Raw genomic sequence first — 17,899 nt, forward strand, 5'->3', positions numbered from 1 at the left:
GGTGAGGATGTGCAGAAAGAGGAACCTTCCTGAACTGTTGGTGGTTATTGAAATTGGTGCAGCCTTTTGGAAAACAGTATGGAATTTCCCAAATAGTTAAAAATAGAACTACGCAAAGTCCAGCATTTGCACTTCTAGGAATTTACCCAAAGAATACAAAAATACTAATTGATAGGGTTACATGCATCCCAATGTTATAACAGTATTATCTACAATAGCCAAAATATGGAAACAGCCCAGTGTCCACCAACTGATGAATGGATAAAGAAGATATGGTATATATTTTCAATGGAGTATTACGTAGCCATAAAAAAGAATGAAATTTTGCCATTTTAGGACATGGATGGAACCAGAGAATATTATGCTAACTGAAGTAAGTCAGAGAAAGACAAATACCATATGATTTCACTCATATGTGTAATTTAAGGATCAAAACAAATGAGCAAAGGGAAAAAAGAGAAAGATAGGCAAACCAAGAAATAGACTCTTAACTATTATAGAGAACAAACTGATGGTTACCAGAGAGGAGGTGATTAGAGGGATGGGTTAAATAGAATGGGGTTTAAGGAGTGTACTTGTGATGAATACCGGGTATTGTATGGAAGAGTTGAATCACTATATTGTACACCTGAAACTAATTATTACAGTGTATGTTAACTTAAATTTTAAAAATATTTAAAAAATAGTTATCTAAAAGATGAGAAACAAAGTATAATCATAATGAATTGCATTTGTAATTGTAATTTTAATAGGAATAGCTATATATTTTTAAATTTTATTTGATATGATCATACAGAAAATTGAAAACTTTTTATCTCCAGTTCTATCAATTTTAATATACATAAAGTCACATAACCACCAGTATAATCAGGATAGGGAACAGTTCTATCGCTCTTAAGAAAATCTCATGCTATTACATTTTGGTCAAACCTTCCTACTCCTAACTTCTAGGAACCACTGACCTTTTTATTTTGTTACTATAGTTTTATCTTTTTGAGAAAAATCATATAAATGTAATCACACAATATGTTAACATTTTTAGCCTGGCTTCTTTTTGTCAGATTCATCAAGATTGTTGCATGTGTCAATGGTTTATTCCTTTTACTGGTGAGTATAATGCCTTTGTTTAAATGTGCCAAAGTTTATTCTTGAAAGACACTGAGGTTGTTTCCAACTTTTGGTAATTATAAACAGGGTTACTGTAAACATTAATGTACAGATTTTTCATTTTTCCAGGGTAAATACCCAGGAGTGGGATTACTTGGTCTCATGGTAAGTACATGCTTAACTTTATAAGAGAAACTTTCAAACTGTTGTCCAGAATGGCTGTACCATTTTGTATTCCCACTAGCAGTGTATGAGACTTTCTGCTGCTCTACATTCTTGACTATAGTTGGTAAGGTTATTGTTTTTAATTTTAGACATTCTATTAGGTGTATAGTAATATCTCATTGTGATTTTCACTTGCATTTACCTAATAACTACTGATATTAAACATCTTGGAATAGCTATATATAGTTTTTTAAATATGGAATGCTTCACCAATTTGCATGTCATCCTTGAGCAGGGGCCATGCTAATCTTCTATGTATTGTTCCAACTTTAGTATATGTGTTGCTGAAGTGAGCACTGGAATAGCTATATTTTTTAAAACACATTCTTTATAAAAGTAAACATGTACAATAGACTAAAATTTTTTCACAGTAGTCTATTCTAACAATATTTAATAAAATGTAAAAGGTTTTCCCATGGCAGTAAAATTCACAATATACTGGCATTGAAAGAGAAAATGTATGTTTTTAAACCCTACCTTTTCTTGCTGAAAACAAGCCTGCTAATCCCGAAACTGTAATCACTCCAATTTTTGGAAGAAAATCTCGAGGTGGGTTCTTCAGATAGATATAAGCATCTTTTAAGAAAGACATAGCACCACTTAAGAAATAAGTTAAAAAATAACATAAATGATGTGCTATAATTGGGCATTCTACATATGATGCAGAAAAGCTAAAGAAATTTGTTATGATAGTAGCAGATGGTTTAAACACTCTTCAGAAAAGCTACACAAAATAATGATTTGAGTAGCAATTTCAAAAGGTATTTAAAATAGTCCCTGTTACAAAATAAAATCTTCCTTCCACAGCTGACTTAATAATTGTTTTCCTAATACAGGCAACAGGCAATTATTACTCTTTAATTAAATATGATTCTACAGTGCACACCTTAACATGGATTACTATAAAGTAAATGCATGATTGTGTATGTACTATATCCTTAAATGGAAATGCTTCTGGCATTATGTGTTTAAACTTTGAGAGGATCCAGTAGGAATGGAAATATTTTATTAGAGAACCTTGAATAACTAACTAGGGATACATGTAACTTATGGACCCTGCATGCTACTACTCCCCAAAATCCAGAGGAGCCACTGTTCTTGGTTAAAATCAATGATCAAGATTAGAAGTAATGCTAGACTAAAAGTAGATGAAGAGTGGACACAAGTCTAGATTTCTTGTTTTTTTATGTATTTAAATTATTTCTGTTTCCATGCAACCCAAGAAAATACATCCTTCTATCACAGTTAATCACTTAATGGCAATCATTTATTTAATCATATTCCTCAAGACTGATGAGGAATATAATTTGGAATTCCAACATGCCTTAAGAAATGATAACACATTACTGGTCATCAAAATCATGGAGACATTTAAAATTTTAGCTGATCTTTCTATCTCCTGTACACATTCATGTTGAGAACTGGCTTAGTCCAAAAATATTAGGAAGATATATCTACTGCCAAATACCAATATCAAACTAAAGAGTCAAATACAATCGCTATCCAACATTAGCTCAAACATTCTAGAGTGACTAGTGGGTACAGTGTTACCCGGGAATAAATAGGAAAATTCTACATATTTTAACAGCAAATAGCACTTATTTAAACTAATTGATAACAATGGAGACATATTTCTCATTTATGCTTTGAGTATATAATATGGCCTTGCAGCTAAAACAGACCTCAGTTTGAGTCCAGGTGCTGCCACTTACTAGCTATGTGACCTTGGTAACCAACTTAACCTTTCTAACCTCAGTTTCCTTATCTGTAAAAAGGGAATAATTATAATACCAACACTCATAGAATTATTATAAAAATTAAATTATGTAAAATGCTTATCACAGTACCTTTGCATATAATAATTGCTTAATAAGTGATAGGTACTATTACTTTGTTATTGTTATCATAAAGTGCTATACAGAGTATCTTTTCAGTTGGTAAAACATGATAATGAATAACATAACACATTTATTTTTCTCACATTTAAATTTTACAAGTTAAAAAGACAATAGAACATTTCTAATTATGGATGGTTCACTCACCTACCTTTTCCATACTGTACTGTATCCATTATCCCATTTTTCACAAAAACATAAACACCCTAAGGAAAAAGGAAAAAAAGAAAAGGACATCTGGATTTTTTAAGATCCTGATAATTAAATCAAACAGGCGACATCTCATGGGACCATATATTAAAGTGTTAACAATGCACTCAACCTAAACCTAACTTTCCTATTTATTCACTATGAGAATACTTGTTGAACTTAGCTTCTTTTCATTTCTTGCTTTTCATTCTATTTAGCATGAATGATACTTACCTTTTTCCTCATATAAATAGGTGAAGTAATAGCTATAAAGTTGTCAAAGCATCTCACAGAAAATTTTGTAGAAATACAAAGATTTATCATTTTATTTTATAAAGACTTAGAAAAAATGAATGGAATTTAAATAAAACATGGATAGAGGTATATTTCAACTTAGCAACATCTGACTAATAAAGATGTGACAGCAACAACATAATGTTTGTGATAAAGTAATAACAAGCCTAAAGAAAGTGCTTCATCTTCTCCTTTTCTTAGTGTGCATTAGAAAGGGAAAAAATCTAAATAAGACATTTATCTCAAGATAGAAATCATCCTACATAGACTAGTGTTTGTTCTAAAAGAGGAATATAAATACTCTACAAATCAAGATTATATAAATCCACTGAAGGGATTAAAGTCTAAAATGAAATTTTTCCTTTTACCTGTTTCTAACTTTTTTAATGCAACAAATATGGTTATACTCATTTACTGAGCAATAGGTACTATCTCAATTACATCAATTACCCATATTAACTGTCTGTAGTCATGCTTTACTCTATTGAAGAAATCAGAAAACGCAATTGAAATATGGTCTCCATCTCTAAATTAGCTGCTATGTAACCATGGAATAAAAACAACAAAAAGGACTTTCAAAGCAAAGAACACAGAAATAATTATATTCGACAAGAAAGAAATAACTCATTGTTATTGTGTTATCTTGGTATTAGTAACTTTGTCTCACATATATTCATAGTGATCAGAGATGAAGAGGTTCATCCTGTTCATCATGGATTCAAGCTGTACGGACCAATACAGATATAAATGCCACTGAGTTACTTCTCTTTAAAGACTGTCTCTTGGGGTGCCTGGGTGGCTCAGTCAGTTGAACATCCAACTCTTGATTTTGGCTTAGGTAATGATCTCATAGCCATGAGATTAAGCCCCATGTCAAGCTCCATGCTCAGCTTGGTATTCTCCCTCCCTTGCTCTCTGAGCCTCCCCAATTTGTGTTCTTTCTGTCTCTCATAATAATAAGCTTAAAAAAAAAAAAAAAAAAGACTGTCTCTTAAGAACACTTCACCTTTGAAGTTATAATACCTATTGACCAGATGTCTAAAACTCATGTAGCTCTTGAGGAAGAAAACTAGTGGCTTCTTTTGGGAAGTTTTCCATAGCTTATTCAGGAATTCACTTTTACTACTGTGAATCACTGCTACTTAAATTTCAAAACACTAAAGAGAAGAGAGGCGCCTGGGTGGCTCAGTCGGTAAGCCTCCGACTTTGGCTCAGGTCATGATCTTGCAGTTCTTGGGCCCGAGCCCCACGGCGGGCTCTGTGCTGACAGCTAGCTCAGAGCCTGGAGCCTGTTTCAGATTCTGTGTCTCCCTCTCTCTCTGACCCTCCCCTGCTCATGCTGTCTCTCTCTCTCTCTCTCTCTCTCTCTCTCAGAAATAAATAAAAACATTTAAAAAAATTCAAAACACTAAAGAGAAGAGTAGGAATTGAATTCACTCAGCAAAATTCTAAGTTTAATGAAGAATACAATTTGAGCCAGAAGTAATTTTTAAAGAATGGATTATGTTTTTAGGGGAAAATTAGAAAAAGTTGTTTACAGGGGCGCCTGGGTGGCTTAGTCGGTTAAGCGTCCGACTTTCGCTTAGGTCATGATCTCGCTGTTCGTGGGTTCGAGCCCCGCGTCGGGTTCTGTGCTGACTGCCAGCTCAGAGCCTGGAGCCTGTTTCAGAGTCTGTGACTCTCTCTCTCTCTGACCCTCCCCTGCTCACGCTGTCTCTCTCTCTCTCCTAGAAATAAATAAAACATTTAAAAAAAAAAATTTAAAAAAAAAAAAAAAAGAAAAAGTTGTTTACATTTAAGATGAAATGCATTCAGAAGTGTCCTTCTTCAATCTATTCACTTTAACATATTAACAAAATAAAAGCTTTTTTTTTGTCTTAAATTGAGTGTGATTCAAATGCTAATTAATTAATATATTTCCCTAGGAGATCAAACTATTAAGAGTGTATAATAGAACTAATAAGATTAGAATTGTTTGACAGGCACACCTTTTTAAAATAAAACCATGAATTCATCAGATATTTTAAATATCTGGAATGACCAGAATTCACATTTAGTGTTTCATATAATCATTAGAATTTTTTTCTAAAAAGTGCATTAAAAACAAAAAAAGAACAAGGGTTCACAATTGGTTGGTTATATTTGAGAAAAAGTTGTGTGGTTATTAGGTCAGAATGATGAGAACAATGGTATCAACATTATCATTATTGACACTGACATTGGAGATATACTAACACGCCTATGTAGATGTGATGATAATGGAACATCAATATATTATCAGCTTAGTCCGTCATTCTGCTGCTAGATAATGCTGACTAAGGCTAAGTATTAAAGTAAGATGAATTCTATTTTTCCCAATAGCTGACTATATTCAGAATGCTTTTATAAGCTAAACCCTACCAGACTAGTGAACATTTTGCTTAGCCAAATAAAGAATAATTCAGAAATAATTTCAGAATTTATTATAAAAAGTCAAATAACTACACATGAAAAAGAACATAAATGCTTGATGAAATTACCTTAATCTATGCAGTAGTCATATAGTAGATTAAATATTAAATATGACCACAAATTCTTTGCTGCTACTCATATTGAAAGTTGGCATCTAATTCAACTCCGTTTAAAACTGGGTTGGCCTTTGTGACTTAACAATAGAATGCTGTAGAAGTGACTTTCTTGGACATATGAGGATAAATTTGAAGCTTGGTAAATTCTGCCAGGGGCCTCTCGTAGGAGTCCTAAACTGCTTGTGTAAGTTATCTGACTCTGTTGAGACCATCATGACTGAGGCTACATGCAGATGCTTCATGCATTCACAGCTGAGCCCAGCCTTCTAGCCATCTATGACAAAGTGCCAGAGATGTGAATGAAGCAGTCTTAGATCCTCTACATTAGCCCATTCACCTAATGAATAACACTGAGAAACTTCTGTCAATACCAAATGCAACATAAGGATCACCTGTGTGAACAAATCAGAAACCTCTAACATTAAACCACTATTATAACTTACTCACCTTGCACCAGTCAATATAATGACCAGTTGTTGTGCGGATGTATGCAAAGCCCATTTGTAAATTACCAGGCTGATCTTCAACATATTTAGACTGCAGAGGTGGTGTGGTATATATGGGGAGCTAGAGACAAATAAAGTTCATGTTAAAAATATAAAACAAATAGTCATTCTTTTCCAGGAGTAAGGCAGAAGAGAAATCCTTCCTCCTAAACGCAACTAAAAATGTTGACAAAATATTTTTAAAAACCATCTTAAATGTGAGGAATGATTCTGTAAGCTGTTTACAAAGACTATTCAGAAACCCAGAATTAAAAAAACAACAGAAATGCAGAGATAAATAATAAAGCCAACTTTTACCTTGTTGTCATTTTCTATGAAGTATGGAATCAAGAAACAAAACCTAGAAAAAGCTTGAGGTGGGCAATCTTAGTGGAGACACTATAAAGCTGGCATCTCAGAGTTATAATATCATCAACTTAAAAGTGAATTAGGAATAAACAGTTCACTGCAAATAACTCTTAGGAAAATTGACTATCAAAGACTGGGCACCAAGTAGAGAGGAAAAGAAATATTTCCTAAGAATTGGCAAACACAAGTGAGAGCTCATATAACCTGCAGCATTTTAAACTAACTGGGTAATCTGAGAAATCTCAAACCAAGAATACATTTAAAGTACTCCCAAGCTGGTAACTCTCACATATGCTTGGCAGAAACAAATCTCTCCCTTCTGGAGGAAGCTACTAAGACCTCAATAATACAACAGATAAAATTCCAAGAAATATGAGCCTATAATGTAAAAAAATAAAAAATAAAAAATAAAAAATAAAGAACTCAATTGGCAGGCTAGGGAGATGGCAGAGTAAGAGGACCTTAAGCTTGCCTGACCATGGGGATACAACTAAGTAACACTAACATCAGTGTAAATAACCCAAAAACAATGCAAAGACTGGCAAAACAAATTCCATGACAAAAGGTGGAGAAGAGACCACAACAAAAAGATTAGGAAGGGCAGAGATACGGTGGGGAGCTAAAAGAGCCCGGGGCATCCACAGTCAGGAGGGAGGCTAGCGGTAGAGAATTCTGGCAAGAAACAAACTATCACAGTGGGGAGCCCACACAGGGATGGCAGGGGAAAGAATTCCCAAAATATTTGGCTTTGAAAGCAAGAGAGGTCAAATTCTGTGAGTTCTTAAAACCAGAGGGACTTAAAGCTTGGAATTTTAAAACTCAGTAGTCTTAGCTCTGGAAGACCCCAGAGGACATTAGGAAGCTGAGTTCCACCCTTAAAGAGACAGAACTATAAGCAGTCTGGTGAGATCTAGAGTAGAAGCAGTAGTTTGAAAAACACCTGGGGCATACAAGAAGGAGAATTATTTACTCATCTCAGAGCAAGTCCCAAATAGTCTGGGATCCCAGGGAAGCCCTTCCAGGAATAAAGGAGCTGGCAGGTGACATTTCTCTCCCCTGCGCCTCAGCATAAACACAAGGCTACCTGAAGAAACCAGTGCAGCACTGACACTACTTAACTTTCTTATACCAAGCTCCACACCCTGTGATTTGGCAGACCCATCCATTCCAGTCATATGCTTTGGGTCCCCCTCTCCAGAAGACCAGCATTAACCTCACCAACAATGCATCTCCTGACCCACAGATTTTCTACGGCCTCAGTCCCAGGGGGAAGTGACTGATTACCTCACAGAGACTATGTGCACACCTTATTAATACTACACTCGTCACATGAAAAAAAAAAAAAAGGTGGGTGTCACCTGGTTAAGCAACCAACTTTTGTTTTCAGGACAGGTCATGATTTCATGATCGTGAGATTGAGGTCGCATCAGGCTCTATGCTGATAGTGTGGAACCTGCTTGGGATTCTCTTTCTCTCCCTCACTCTCTCTCTGCCGTTCTTCAATGCTTTCTCTCTCAAAATAAATAAGTAAATAAACATTAAAAAAAAAAAAAAAACTCACACTCCCTACCCATGTGTGGTTTTTGAACCAGCCCTGGACAGCCCTAGTATCCAAACAAACTACATGTCCCCTGTGGAAGAAGACCAGTGCCACCTTGTTAAAAGTGTGCACCCCACCCACTACTTTCAAGAGCAAAAGACCTAGCTGAGTTTCCTAATGCACAGAAATAGACCAAGAGTTAGACAAAATGAAGAGACAGAGAAATATGTCCCAAATGAAAGAACAGGATCATATGACAGCAAGAAAACTGAAATGGATATAAGTAATATGTTAGATATAGAATTTGAAGTAATGATCATAAAGATATGTACTGGACTTGAGAAAGAATAGAGGACATCAGTGAGATCCTTAACAGAGATAAAAATGAACCAATCATAGATGTAGAACACAATGACTGAAATTAAAAATAAACTTGATGGAATTAACATTAGGCTAGAGAAGGCAGAAAAATGAATTAATGACCTGGAAGGCAGAGTAAGGAAAACTAATCAAACTAGGCAGGTGAGGGAAAAAATGTGCAAAATGAAAACAGACAGTAAACTCAGTCACTCCATCAAGCGTAATAACATTCACATTATTTGGATTCCAGAAGAAGAGAGAGAAAAGGGGGCAGTAAAGTGTTTTTGAAAAAAATAATACCTGAAAAACTCCCTAATTTGGGGAAGGAAACAAGATATCCCAGTCCAAAAGATACAGACACCCCCCCAAAAAAAATTCAACCCAAGGAGGTCCACACCATGACACAGTAATTAAAACGACCAAAAAAAAAAAAAAAAGGTGATAAAAAAGAATTTTAAAGGCTGCAAGAGAAAAAAAGATACTTGTATACAAGAAAAACACCATTAGTCTATCAGCAGATTATTCACCAGACACCTTACAGGCAAGAAGGAAGTGGCATGATATATGAAATGAGCAGAAAGGGAAAAATACATAGCCAAGAATAATCCATTCAGCAAGGCTATCATTCAAAATAAAGGATAAAGAATTTCTCAAACAAAAACTAAAGTACTTCATGATCACTAATCAGTCCCACAAGAAATATTAAATAGGACTCTTTTTTAATGTTTATTTATTTATTTTGAGAAAGGGAGAGAGAATCCGAAATAGGTTCTGCATTGTCAGCACAGAGCCTGACATGGGGCTCAATCTTATGAACCGTGAACCTGAACCAAAATCAAGAGTCAGAGGAGGCTTAACCAACTGAGCCACCCAGGTGCCCCTAAAGAAGACTCTTTGAGTGGAAAGATTATAAGTAAGAGTATGAAAAATAAAAAAACATGGGGCGCCCGGGTGGCTTAGTCAGTTAAGCGTCTGACTTTCACTTAGGTCATGATCTCGCGGTTCATGGGTTCAAGCCCCGCGTTGGGCTCTGTGCTGACTGCCAGCTCAGAGCCTGGAGACTGTTTCAGAGTCTGTGACTCTCTCTCTCTCTCTGACTCTCCCCTGCTCACACTGTCTCTCTCTCTCTCCTAGAAATAAATAAAAACGTTAAAAAAAAAGAAAAAGAAAAAAAATAAAAGCAGTAAAAACAAATACATTTGTAAAAAGCAGTCAAGGGATTCACAAAATAAAAGGATGTAAAATATGACACCATATGTCTAAAATGTGGGGAACAGGGGCATACTGGACAAATTGCAATCAAAATAAAACTACTACAAGCTATATTAATATTAGACAAAAATTTTAAAAGTACAAGATAGACTTTAAGACAAAATCCATTATTAGATATAAAGTGACTCTATCAAGACAAAAAGTTTAAATAATCAGAAACATTACAATCTTAAACTTGTATACATCTATTAACATATCTTCAAAATATCTGAAACAAGAACACACACATTCACCATCATAGATTTAATTTATTCTCTCAGCAATTGGTTGATCAAAAGATTTAAAAAAAAGAAACTAGGACTTCTGCAACATTGTAGCACAGGAAGTTCCTAAACTCACCTCCTCCAATGGACATACCAAATCTATAACAACATATGGAATATTTCCTTCTAAAAAAGATCTGAAAACTAGATGAACTGCTTCTTCACAAAAAGCATAAAAAGACCACATTGAGACAAGTGAGGCAAAGATAGTCTCACCAAAAACCCAACTACCTGGCAAGACAGCACACAATAGGGAGGGATCTAACAATCCAGTGCTGCTTCTGGAGGAGCGAGGGATTGATGGCCCACATCAAGCACCCCAATGCCTGGTATCTGCAATGCAGACATGATCCCACAGACACAAAGTCTATCTTAGAAAACCAAAGGTGTTAATATCCAAGGGAACCAAAGCACTACAGGAAACTGAGATTACCCTTTTAAAGGGTTTCTTTCACTCACACTGAGATCCAGTGAAAAAACAGCAGTTTGAAAGCACTTACACTGCATGTAAAGGAGAAGCACTTGCCTACCTAAAAGCATCTGATGGAGAGGTAGGGGACAGTTGAAAATCTCCTCAGAGACAGAGGTGCTGATAGACACTAATTTTATATTCTCCACTTACTCTGATACCACAGGTGGGCACACTGAGACATGGCAATTTCCCACTGACTTGGGACCTGTCTTAACAGGCAGAGTGAAAAGTTGAGGCACCATCGTGCTGCCTTGCTGAAGGCAGAGAGTGTGCGTGGTTGCAGTACTATCATGCTTCTAGCTGGGGCAAGCTAGTACAATCACAGCACTCTCCCACTCCCTAGCTAAAGTCATTAAGCACAGATAGTTGTGATACTCCCCCTTTCTCTGGCTGGGGCTAGCACATGGCATTCTCCTACAGACAAGGCATTCTCTCATTGCATTCTTGAAGTGCAAAACCATGGGTAGACAAAATATTTCCTCTGCTGCCTTTCTAAAAACAGTGAGCACGCCCAACCCCCCACACTCTCCAGCTGCCTAGTTAAAGTCAGTGGCATATGCAGTTCATACAGAAGATACTCCTTGATGACTTGGGCCTGGTAGCCAAGGAGGCTGGCTTCCCTGAGTTCTATGGGACTGTAAAAATTGGAAAGATAGTCCTTGGTAGGTCTCCAACCCAGGGCACTGCAGACAAGAGAGTGAAACATAACCCCAGTTTTCCTATGAAAAAGTCCTATATACTTAGCCTGGAGCTTCAGTCTAGGGACAGGCTTCAGGTTTCCCATATATCTAGAGGGTAATGAAGTATTCCCAGGAACATAAACAGAGAGATGTCATCCTTGTATAATGCTTTGACTTTGAGGAGATGTTCCAGAAAGGAGCTTTTACATTGATCTGGAGCCCCAATTTTTGCAAGTTATCACCCAGGGGATACCAAGATGTCATGAACTGGAGGCCAACAGAAATTACAACTGTGGCCCAACAGAAATGTAAATACTTACATGCTTTCAAAGCTGCTGCCTGATATCAGTTTGCAACTAGGTGCTAAATAAGATTCCTCCAACTGTAATGATGATAGTCTTGGTACACCCTCACAATGGGAACATATTAAGAATACATCAAGTAGACTAAACAACCATAAAGGTTTGAGAGACAACCAAGCACTAAGGCAAGGCTGATTAAGTAATTTCATCAACTACATAGCCCACAACTTCAAGATAGGTGAGGTAGCTGTTTTGTCTAACACATAGGAACAAAAACAGAGAGTCAAACAAAATGGAAAAAAAAAACAGAGTAATATGTTCCAAATGAAACAAGATAAAACCTTTTTTGGGGGGGAGACCTTAATGATACAAAGGTAAGTAATCTACCTGATAAAGGATTCAAAGTAGTGATCATAAAGATGTTCACCAAACTCAGGAAAAAAAATAGAATGAACCCAGTGAGAATGTCAACAAAGATACAGAAAATATAAGAAAGTACCAAAGTGAAGTCACATAGCTGAAAAAAACAATAAATGAACTGAAAAATACACAACAGGAGTTCAACAGCATACTGGATGAAGCAGAATGGATCAGTGATCTGGAATACACAGCAATGGAACTCACCCAGAAAGAGCAGTAAAAAGAAAAAAGAATTGAAAAAAGAGAGAGATAATTTAAGGGACCTCTGGGACATCACCAAGCAAAATAATGTTGGCACTACAGGGGTAACAAAAGAAGAGATAAAGGGGCAGCAAAATTATTTAATGAAATAATGGCTAAAAACTTCCCTAACCTGGGGAAGGAAACAGACATGCAGGTCCTGGAAGTACAGAAAGTTGCTAACAAGATGAAACCAAGACATCAAGACACATTATGACTAAAATGTCAAAAGTTAAAGACAGAATCTTCCTGGGGCGCCTGGGTGGCTTAGTCGGTTAAGCGTCCTACTTTCGCTTAGGTCATGATCTCACGGTTCGTGGGTTCAAGCCCCACATCGGGCTCTGTGCTGACTGCCAGCTCAGAGCCTGGAGCCTGTTTCAGTCTGTGACTCTCTCTCTCTCTGACCCTCCCCTGCTCACGCTGTCTCTCTCTCTCCTAGAAATAAATAAAACATTAAAAAAAAAAAGACAGAATCTTCCAAGCAACAAGAGAAAAACAAATTGCTACATAGAAGGAAGATCCCTAAGGCTACCAGAAGATTTCTCAGCAGAAACTGCAAGACAAAAAGGAGTGATATGACATATTCAATGTCCTGAAAGGAAAAAACTTCTAACAAAGAATACAAAGTTATCCTTTATAACAGAAGAAGTAAATAAAGTTTCAAATAAGCAAAATCTAAAGGAGCACATCACTATTAATCCAGACTTACAAAAAATATTTAAGAAGACTACTTCAACCTGAAAAGAAATGACACTAATAGAAAACATAAAACTAAAAATACCGTTAAAAAAGGTAAATGTATATTAAAGGAAGTGGATCACTTATAAAGATCCAATAAAGGTTAAAAGACAAAAGCAGTAAAATTAACTAAAACTACAATAATCAGTTCAGAGACAGAAAATGACATTTAAAAAAGTGTGGAAGGGGAGTAAAAATGTAGTTTTAGAATGTGTTCAAATTTAAGTTGCTATCAACACAAAATACACTGTTATATGTATGATATATGTGAACTTCTTAGTAACCACACACACAAAAAGTTATAGTAAGTATGCAAAAGTAAATGAGAAAGGAAACCAAACGTATCACTAAAGAAAGTCATCAAACCTCAAGTGAAGATAGAGAGGAAAGGAACAGAGAAGAATACAAAAATGGCCAGAAAACAATTAACAAAATGGCAATAAGTATATATCAGTAATTACTCTAAATGTAAATGGACTAAATTCTCCAGTCAAAAGACGTAAAGTGGTGAAAGGATAAAAAAGGACACATTTATATACAACCTACAAAAGACACAATTCAGAAGTAAAGACATAAACAGACTAATAGTGAAGAGATGGAAAAATATTCCATGCAAATAGAAAAAAAAAAAAAAAGATGGTGTAGCTACACTCGTATCAGACCAAATAATACTTTAAAGCAAAGACCATAATTTAAAAAAAAAAAATACAAAGAAGGGTGCTACTTAAAATAAAGGGGTCAATCCAGCAGGAAGATGTAACACTTATAAATATATATGCACCAGTCATAAAACACCAAAATATAGAAAGGAAATATTAACAGATCTAAAAGGAGAAATGGACAGCAACACAATAATAATATGGGATTTTAATATCACACTTATATCAATGAATAGATCATTTATATAGAAAATCGATTAAGAAAACATTGGCCTTACATGACACATTAGATGAAGCAAACTTAATAGATATATGCAGAACATCCCATTAAACAGCTACAGAATACACACTGTTTTCAAGTGCATATGAAATATTCTCAAGAACAGATGACATGTTAGGCCACAAAAAAAGTCTCAAAAATGCAAGAATGAAATCATATGAAGCTTGTTTTCAAACCTCAATGATATGAAACTAGAAAGCAATTACAAGAAAGCTACAAAAACTATAAACACATAGAGATGAAACAACATGTTGCTGAAATACTAGGACATAGTTACTGGGTAATAGAAGAAATCATGAGAGAAATAAAATAATGTATAGAGACAAATGAAAATAGAAACACATCATACCAAAAGCTACGGGATGCAGCAAAAACTGCATGCTATAAGTTTATGGAAATACAAGCCTATCTCGAAAAACAAGAAAAATGTCAAATAATATAATTTTTCACATAACACAACTACAAAAAAGAAGAACAAAGCCTGAAGTTAGTAGAAGGAAGGAAATAATAAAGATCAAAGTGGAAATAAATGAAGGGACAGAAAGGAAACACTAAAGATCAAAGAAACTAGGAACCAATTCCTTGAAAAGATAAACAAAATCAATAAACCTTTAATTAGACACACACACATACACACATACACATGAGGAGGGGCTTCAAAATTAAATCAGAAGTAAAGGAGTAGTTGCAACTCATACTACAGAAACATAAAGCATCAAATAAGACTATAGGCAACAGTTATATGCCAACAAACTGGAAAACTTAGAATAAATAGTTTTAAAGAAAAATGCAATTTTCCAAGACTCAATCATGAAGAAATAGGAAATATGAATACACATATTACCAGTATGGAGATTGAGTCAGTGATCAAAAAGGTCCCAACACACAAAAGTCCAGCACCATAAGGCTTCATTGGTGAATACTACCAAACATTCAAAGATTTCATATGTATCCTCAGGATCTTCCAAAGAATTGAAGATGGGGAAACCCTTCCAAACTCATTGTATGAGGCCAGTATTACTCTGCTATCAAAACTAGACAAGGATGCTGGAAAATAAATACAGGACAATATCCCTGATGAACACAGATGCAAAAATCCTCAACAAAATATCAGCAAACTGAGTTCAACAATATACTAAAATGATCGTACATTATGATCAAGTGATTTATTTCAGGGACACAGGATATTCAATGTCTGCAAATCAAACATGATATACCATGTTAACAAAATGAAAGATCAAAACCACATGATCATCTCAATAGGTATAGAAACATTAGACAAAATTAAAAATCCATTTATGATAAAAATTGTAAACAATGTGGGTAAAGAAGAACATACTTCAACATATCAAAGTCATACATGACAAACCCAGAGCTAATTAGATAAAATTGAAGAATACAAAATTAACATACAGGAGTCTATTGTGTTTCTATACACTAATAACGCACCAGAAAGAGAAATCAAGAAAACAGTCCCATTCACAATTGCATGAAAAAAGGAAAATGACAAGGAATGAATTCTTCCAGGGAGGTGAAAGATCACTACAATGAAAACTATGACATTAATTAAAGAAAGTGAAGACACAAAAAAATGGAAATATATTCCATGCTCTTGGACTGTAAGAGTGAATGTTAAAAATGATTATACAACCAAAGGCAATTAACAGATTCAATGCAATCCCTATGAAAATTCCATGGCATTAATTCTGTGGCATTTTCCACAGAAATAGAAGAAATAATCCTGAAATATATATTGAATGACAAAAGACCCTGAAACTAAAACACTCTTGACAAAGAATGAAGCCTGAGGTATCCCACTATACCTGATTTCAAACTGCACTACAAAGCTATAGTAATGAGAAGAGTATGATACTGGCATAAACTACAAAAGTATAGTAATGAAAAGAGTATGAAAAACAGATATACAGGGGCGCCTGAGTGATTCAGATGGTTAAGCATCCGACTTTTGCTCAGGTCATGATCTCATGGTTCGTGGGTTCAAGCCCTGCGTCAGGCTCTGTGCTGACAGCTAGGAGCCAGGAGCCTGCTTTGAATTCTCTTGTCTCTTTTCTCTCTCTCTCTCTGCTCCTCCTCTGATCATGCTCTGTCTCTCTCTCTCAAAACTAAATAAACACACACACACAAAAAAAAACAGACACCCAGATCAATTGAACAGTATGGAGTCAAGAAATAAACCTATCCATTTATGGTCAATTTCTGACAAACAATGAAAGAACATACAATATGGAAAGGAAAGTCTCTTCAATAAATGGTGCTGGGAAAATTGGACAGCTACATAGAAAAAAACTGAAATGGTGGGAAAATAGAACCTTTGGAGCCATACAGATTTTGTTTTGTATCACAATGCTAATTTTGCATGCTTTGGATTCTCTACTGAAGATTTTGCTTAAATACTTGAGGGGAGGAGTTAAAAAGGCAGAATTGTAGGAGGATCTTATCAGTGCTTTGTCCCTCAAACACTGCTATATAATTGTTAAGTCATTCTGAACATCCAAGAAAACTATCTGAGGACTGAGGGAACTGCATATCTAGAGGGAGAAAAGAAAACACTGTGGAAGGTAGGAGGTGCAGAGACATGATGTGAGGGAGAAAACAATCGTGGGTACTGCAGAGGGCCCTGACATTGGAGAGAAGAGACAGAGGGACAGAGGGACGGAGGGACGGAGGGAGGGTGGGTGAGAGAGAGAGAGAGAAAGCAGCACCGAGGAGACTGCACAGGAAAAACACCTCCCAGAAAACAATGACTGGAGAAATGAGAAGAGCTGATTATTCCAAGATTTTACAAGCAGCTGAGCTCAAAGTTTTAGAAGTCTGCATGATCACCACGGTTCAGCCTAATGGGCATTGCAGTGTTCCTGTGGAGGAGAGCAGCAGTGCTCCTGTGGAGAAGGGCAGGGGCCCAGGCCTGGACAGCATGCTCTGAGGATCCCCTAGATCACAATGGGAGAGAGACTTCCTGAACCTACTCTTGGAGTGAAACACAGTTAAGTACCTGAGATAAAACAGAGGAGAACTGTGCTGCCAGGCAAGCAAGACAACTTGGACACTGACAGGATGAAGGCAGTAATCTGACAGAAACCTGGGACACAAAAGGGGAGATTGTTTGCTCTTCTGTGAGGGATTCCTGCACAATGGCAGATGTGAACTCCCTACTCCAGGGAAGAGAGCAGGCTGACACCATTTGTGAAACTTCCCATCAGCATGGACAGACTTCACCAAGCGGCACATAGCACACAGTAGAGGTTTGAGCCTCTTAAAACAAGCCCCACACCCCTGTGCCGTGCAGGTGCCTTTTTACTAGGGAAAAGTGTGATTGAGAGCCAGAGCAGTAGCAGGTATCTTCCCCAGAAGACCAGCACAAAATCCCTGCACATAACACGTCCACTGACCACAGAGTGCTGCAAAGTTAAGCTTTAGTGGAAATAGGACCAGGAACACTTTCCTAACATACAAAAGGCAAACTTTTAGGCAAAATTCCAAGACAGAGGAATTCATCCCAAAAGAAAGAACAAGAAGAGGTA

General features: G+C 36.2%; 1 protein-coding gene and 1 non-coding gene across 2 annotated transcripts in view; both read right to left on the reverse strand.

Annotated features, from left to right (window-relative positions):
* Positions 1-17,899, reverse strand: part of LOC120227260 (MICOS complex subunit MIC27-like) — a gene marked incomplete at its 5' end in the record, with an annotated part of 63,959 nt that overhangs the window by 22,600 nt on the left and 23,460 nt on the right. The window contains 3 exons of the mRNA XM_039225403.1: positions 1,810-1,908; positions 3,379-3,433; positions 6,725-6,844. Of these exons, the coding sequence (XP_039081334.1) occupies positions 1,810-1,908; positions 3,379-3,433; positions 6,725-6,844 (274 nt within the window). The remainder of the gene's footprint in view (positions 1-1,809; positions 1,909-3,378; positions 3,434-6,724; positions 6,845-17,899) is intronic.
* Positions 1,523-1,629, reverse strand: LOC120227261. The gene has a single exon (XR_005527212.1). It is a non-coding gene; the product is annotated as a U6 spliceosomal RNA (small nuclear RNA).

Source organism: Hyaena hyaena, unplaced genomic scaffold, assembly GCF_003009895.1.
Source record: "Hyaena hyaena isolate Hyena2069 unplaced genomic scaffold, ASM300989v1 scaffold_2123, whole genome shotgun sequence".
NCBI lineage: Eukaryota > Metazoa > Chordata > Mammalia > Carnivora > Hyaenidae > Hyaena > Hyaena hyaena.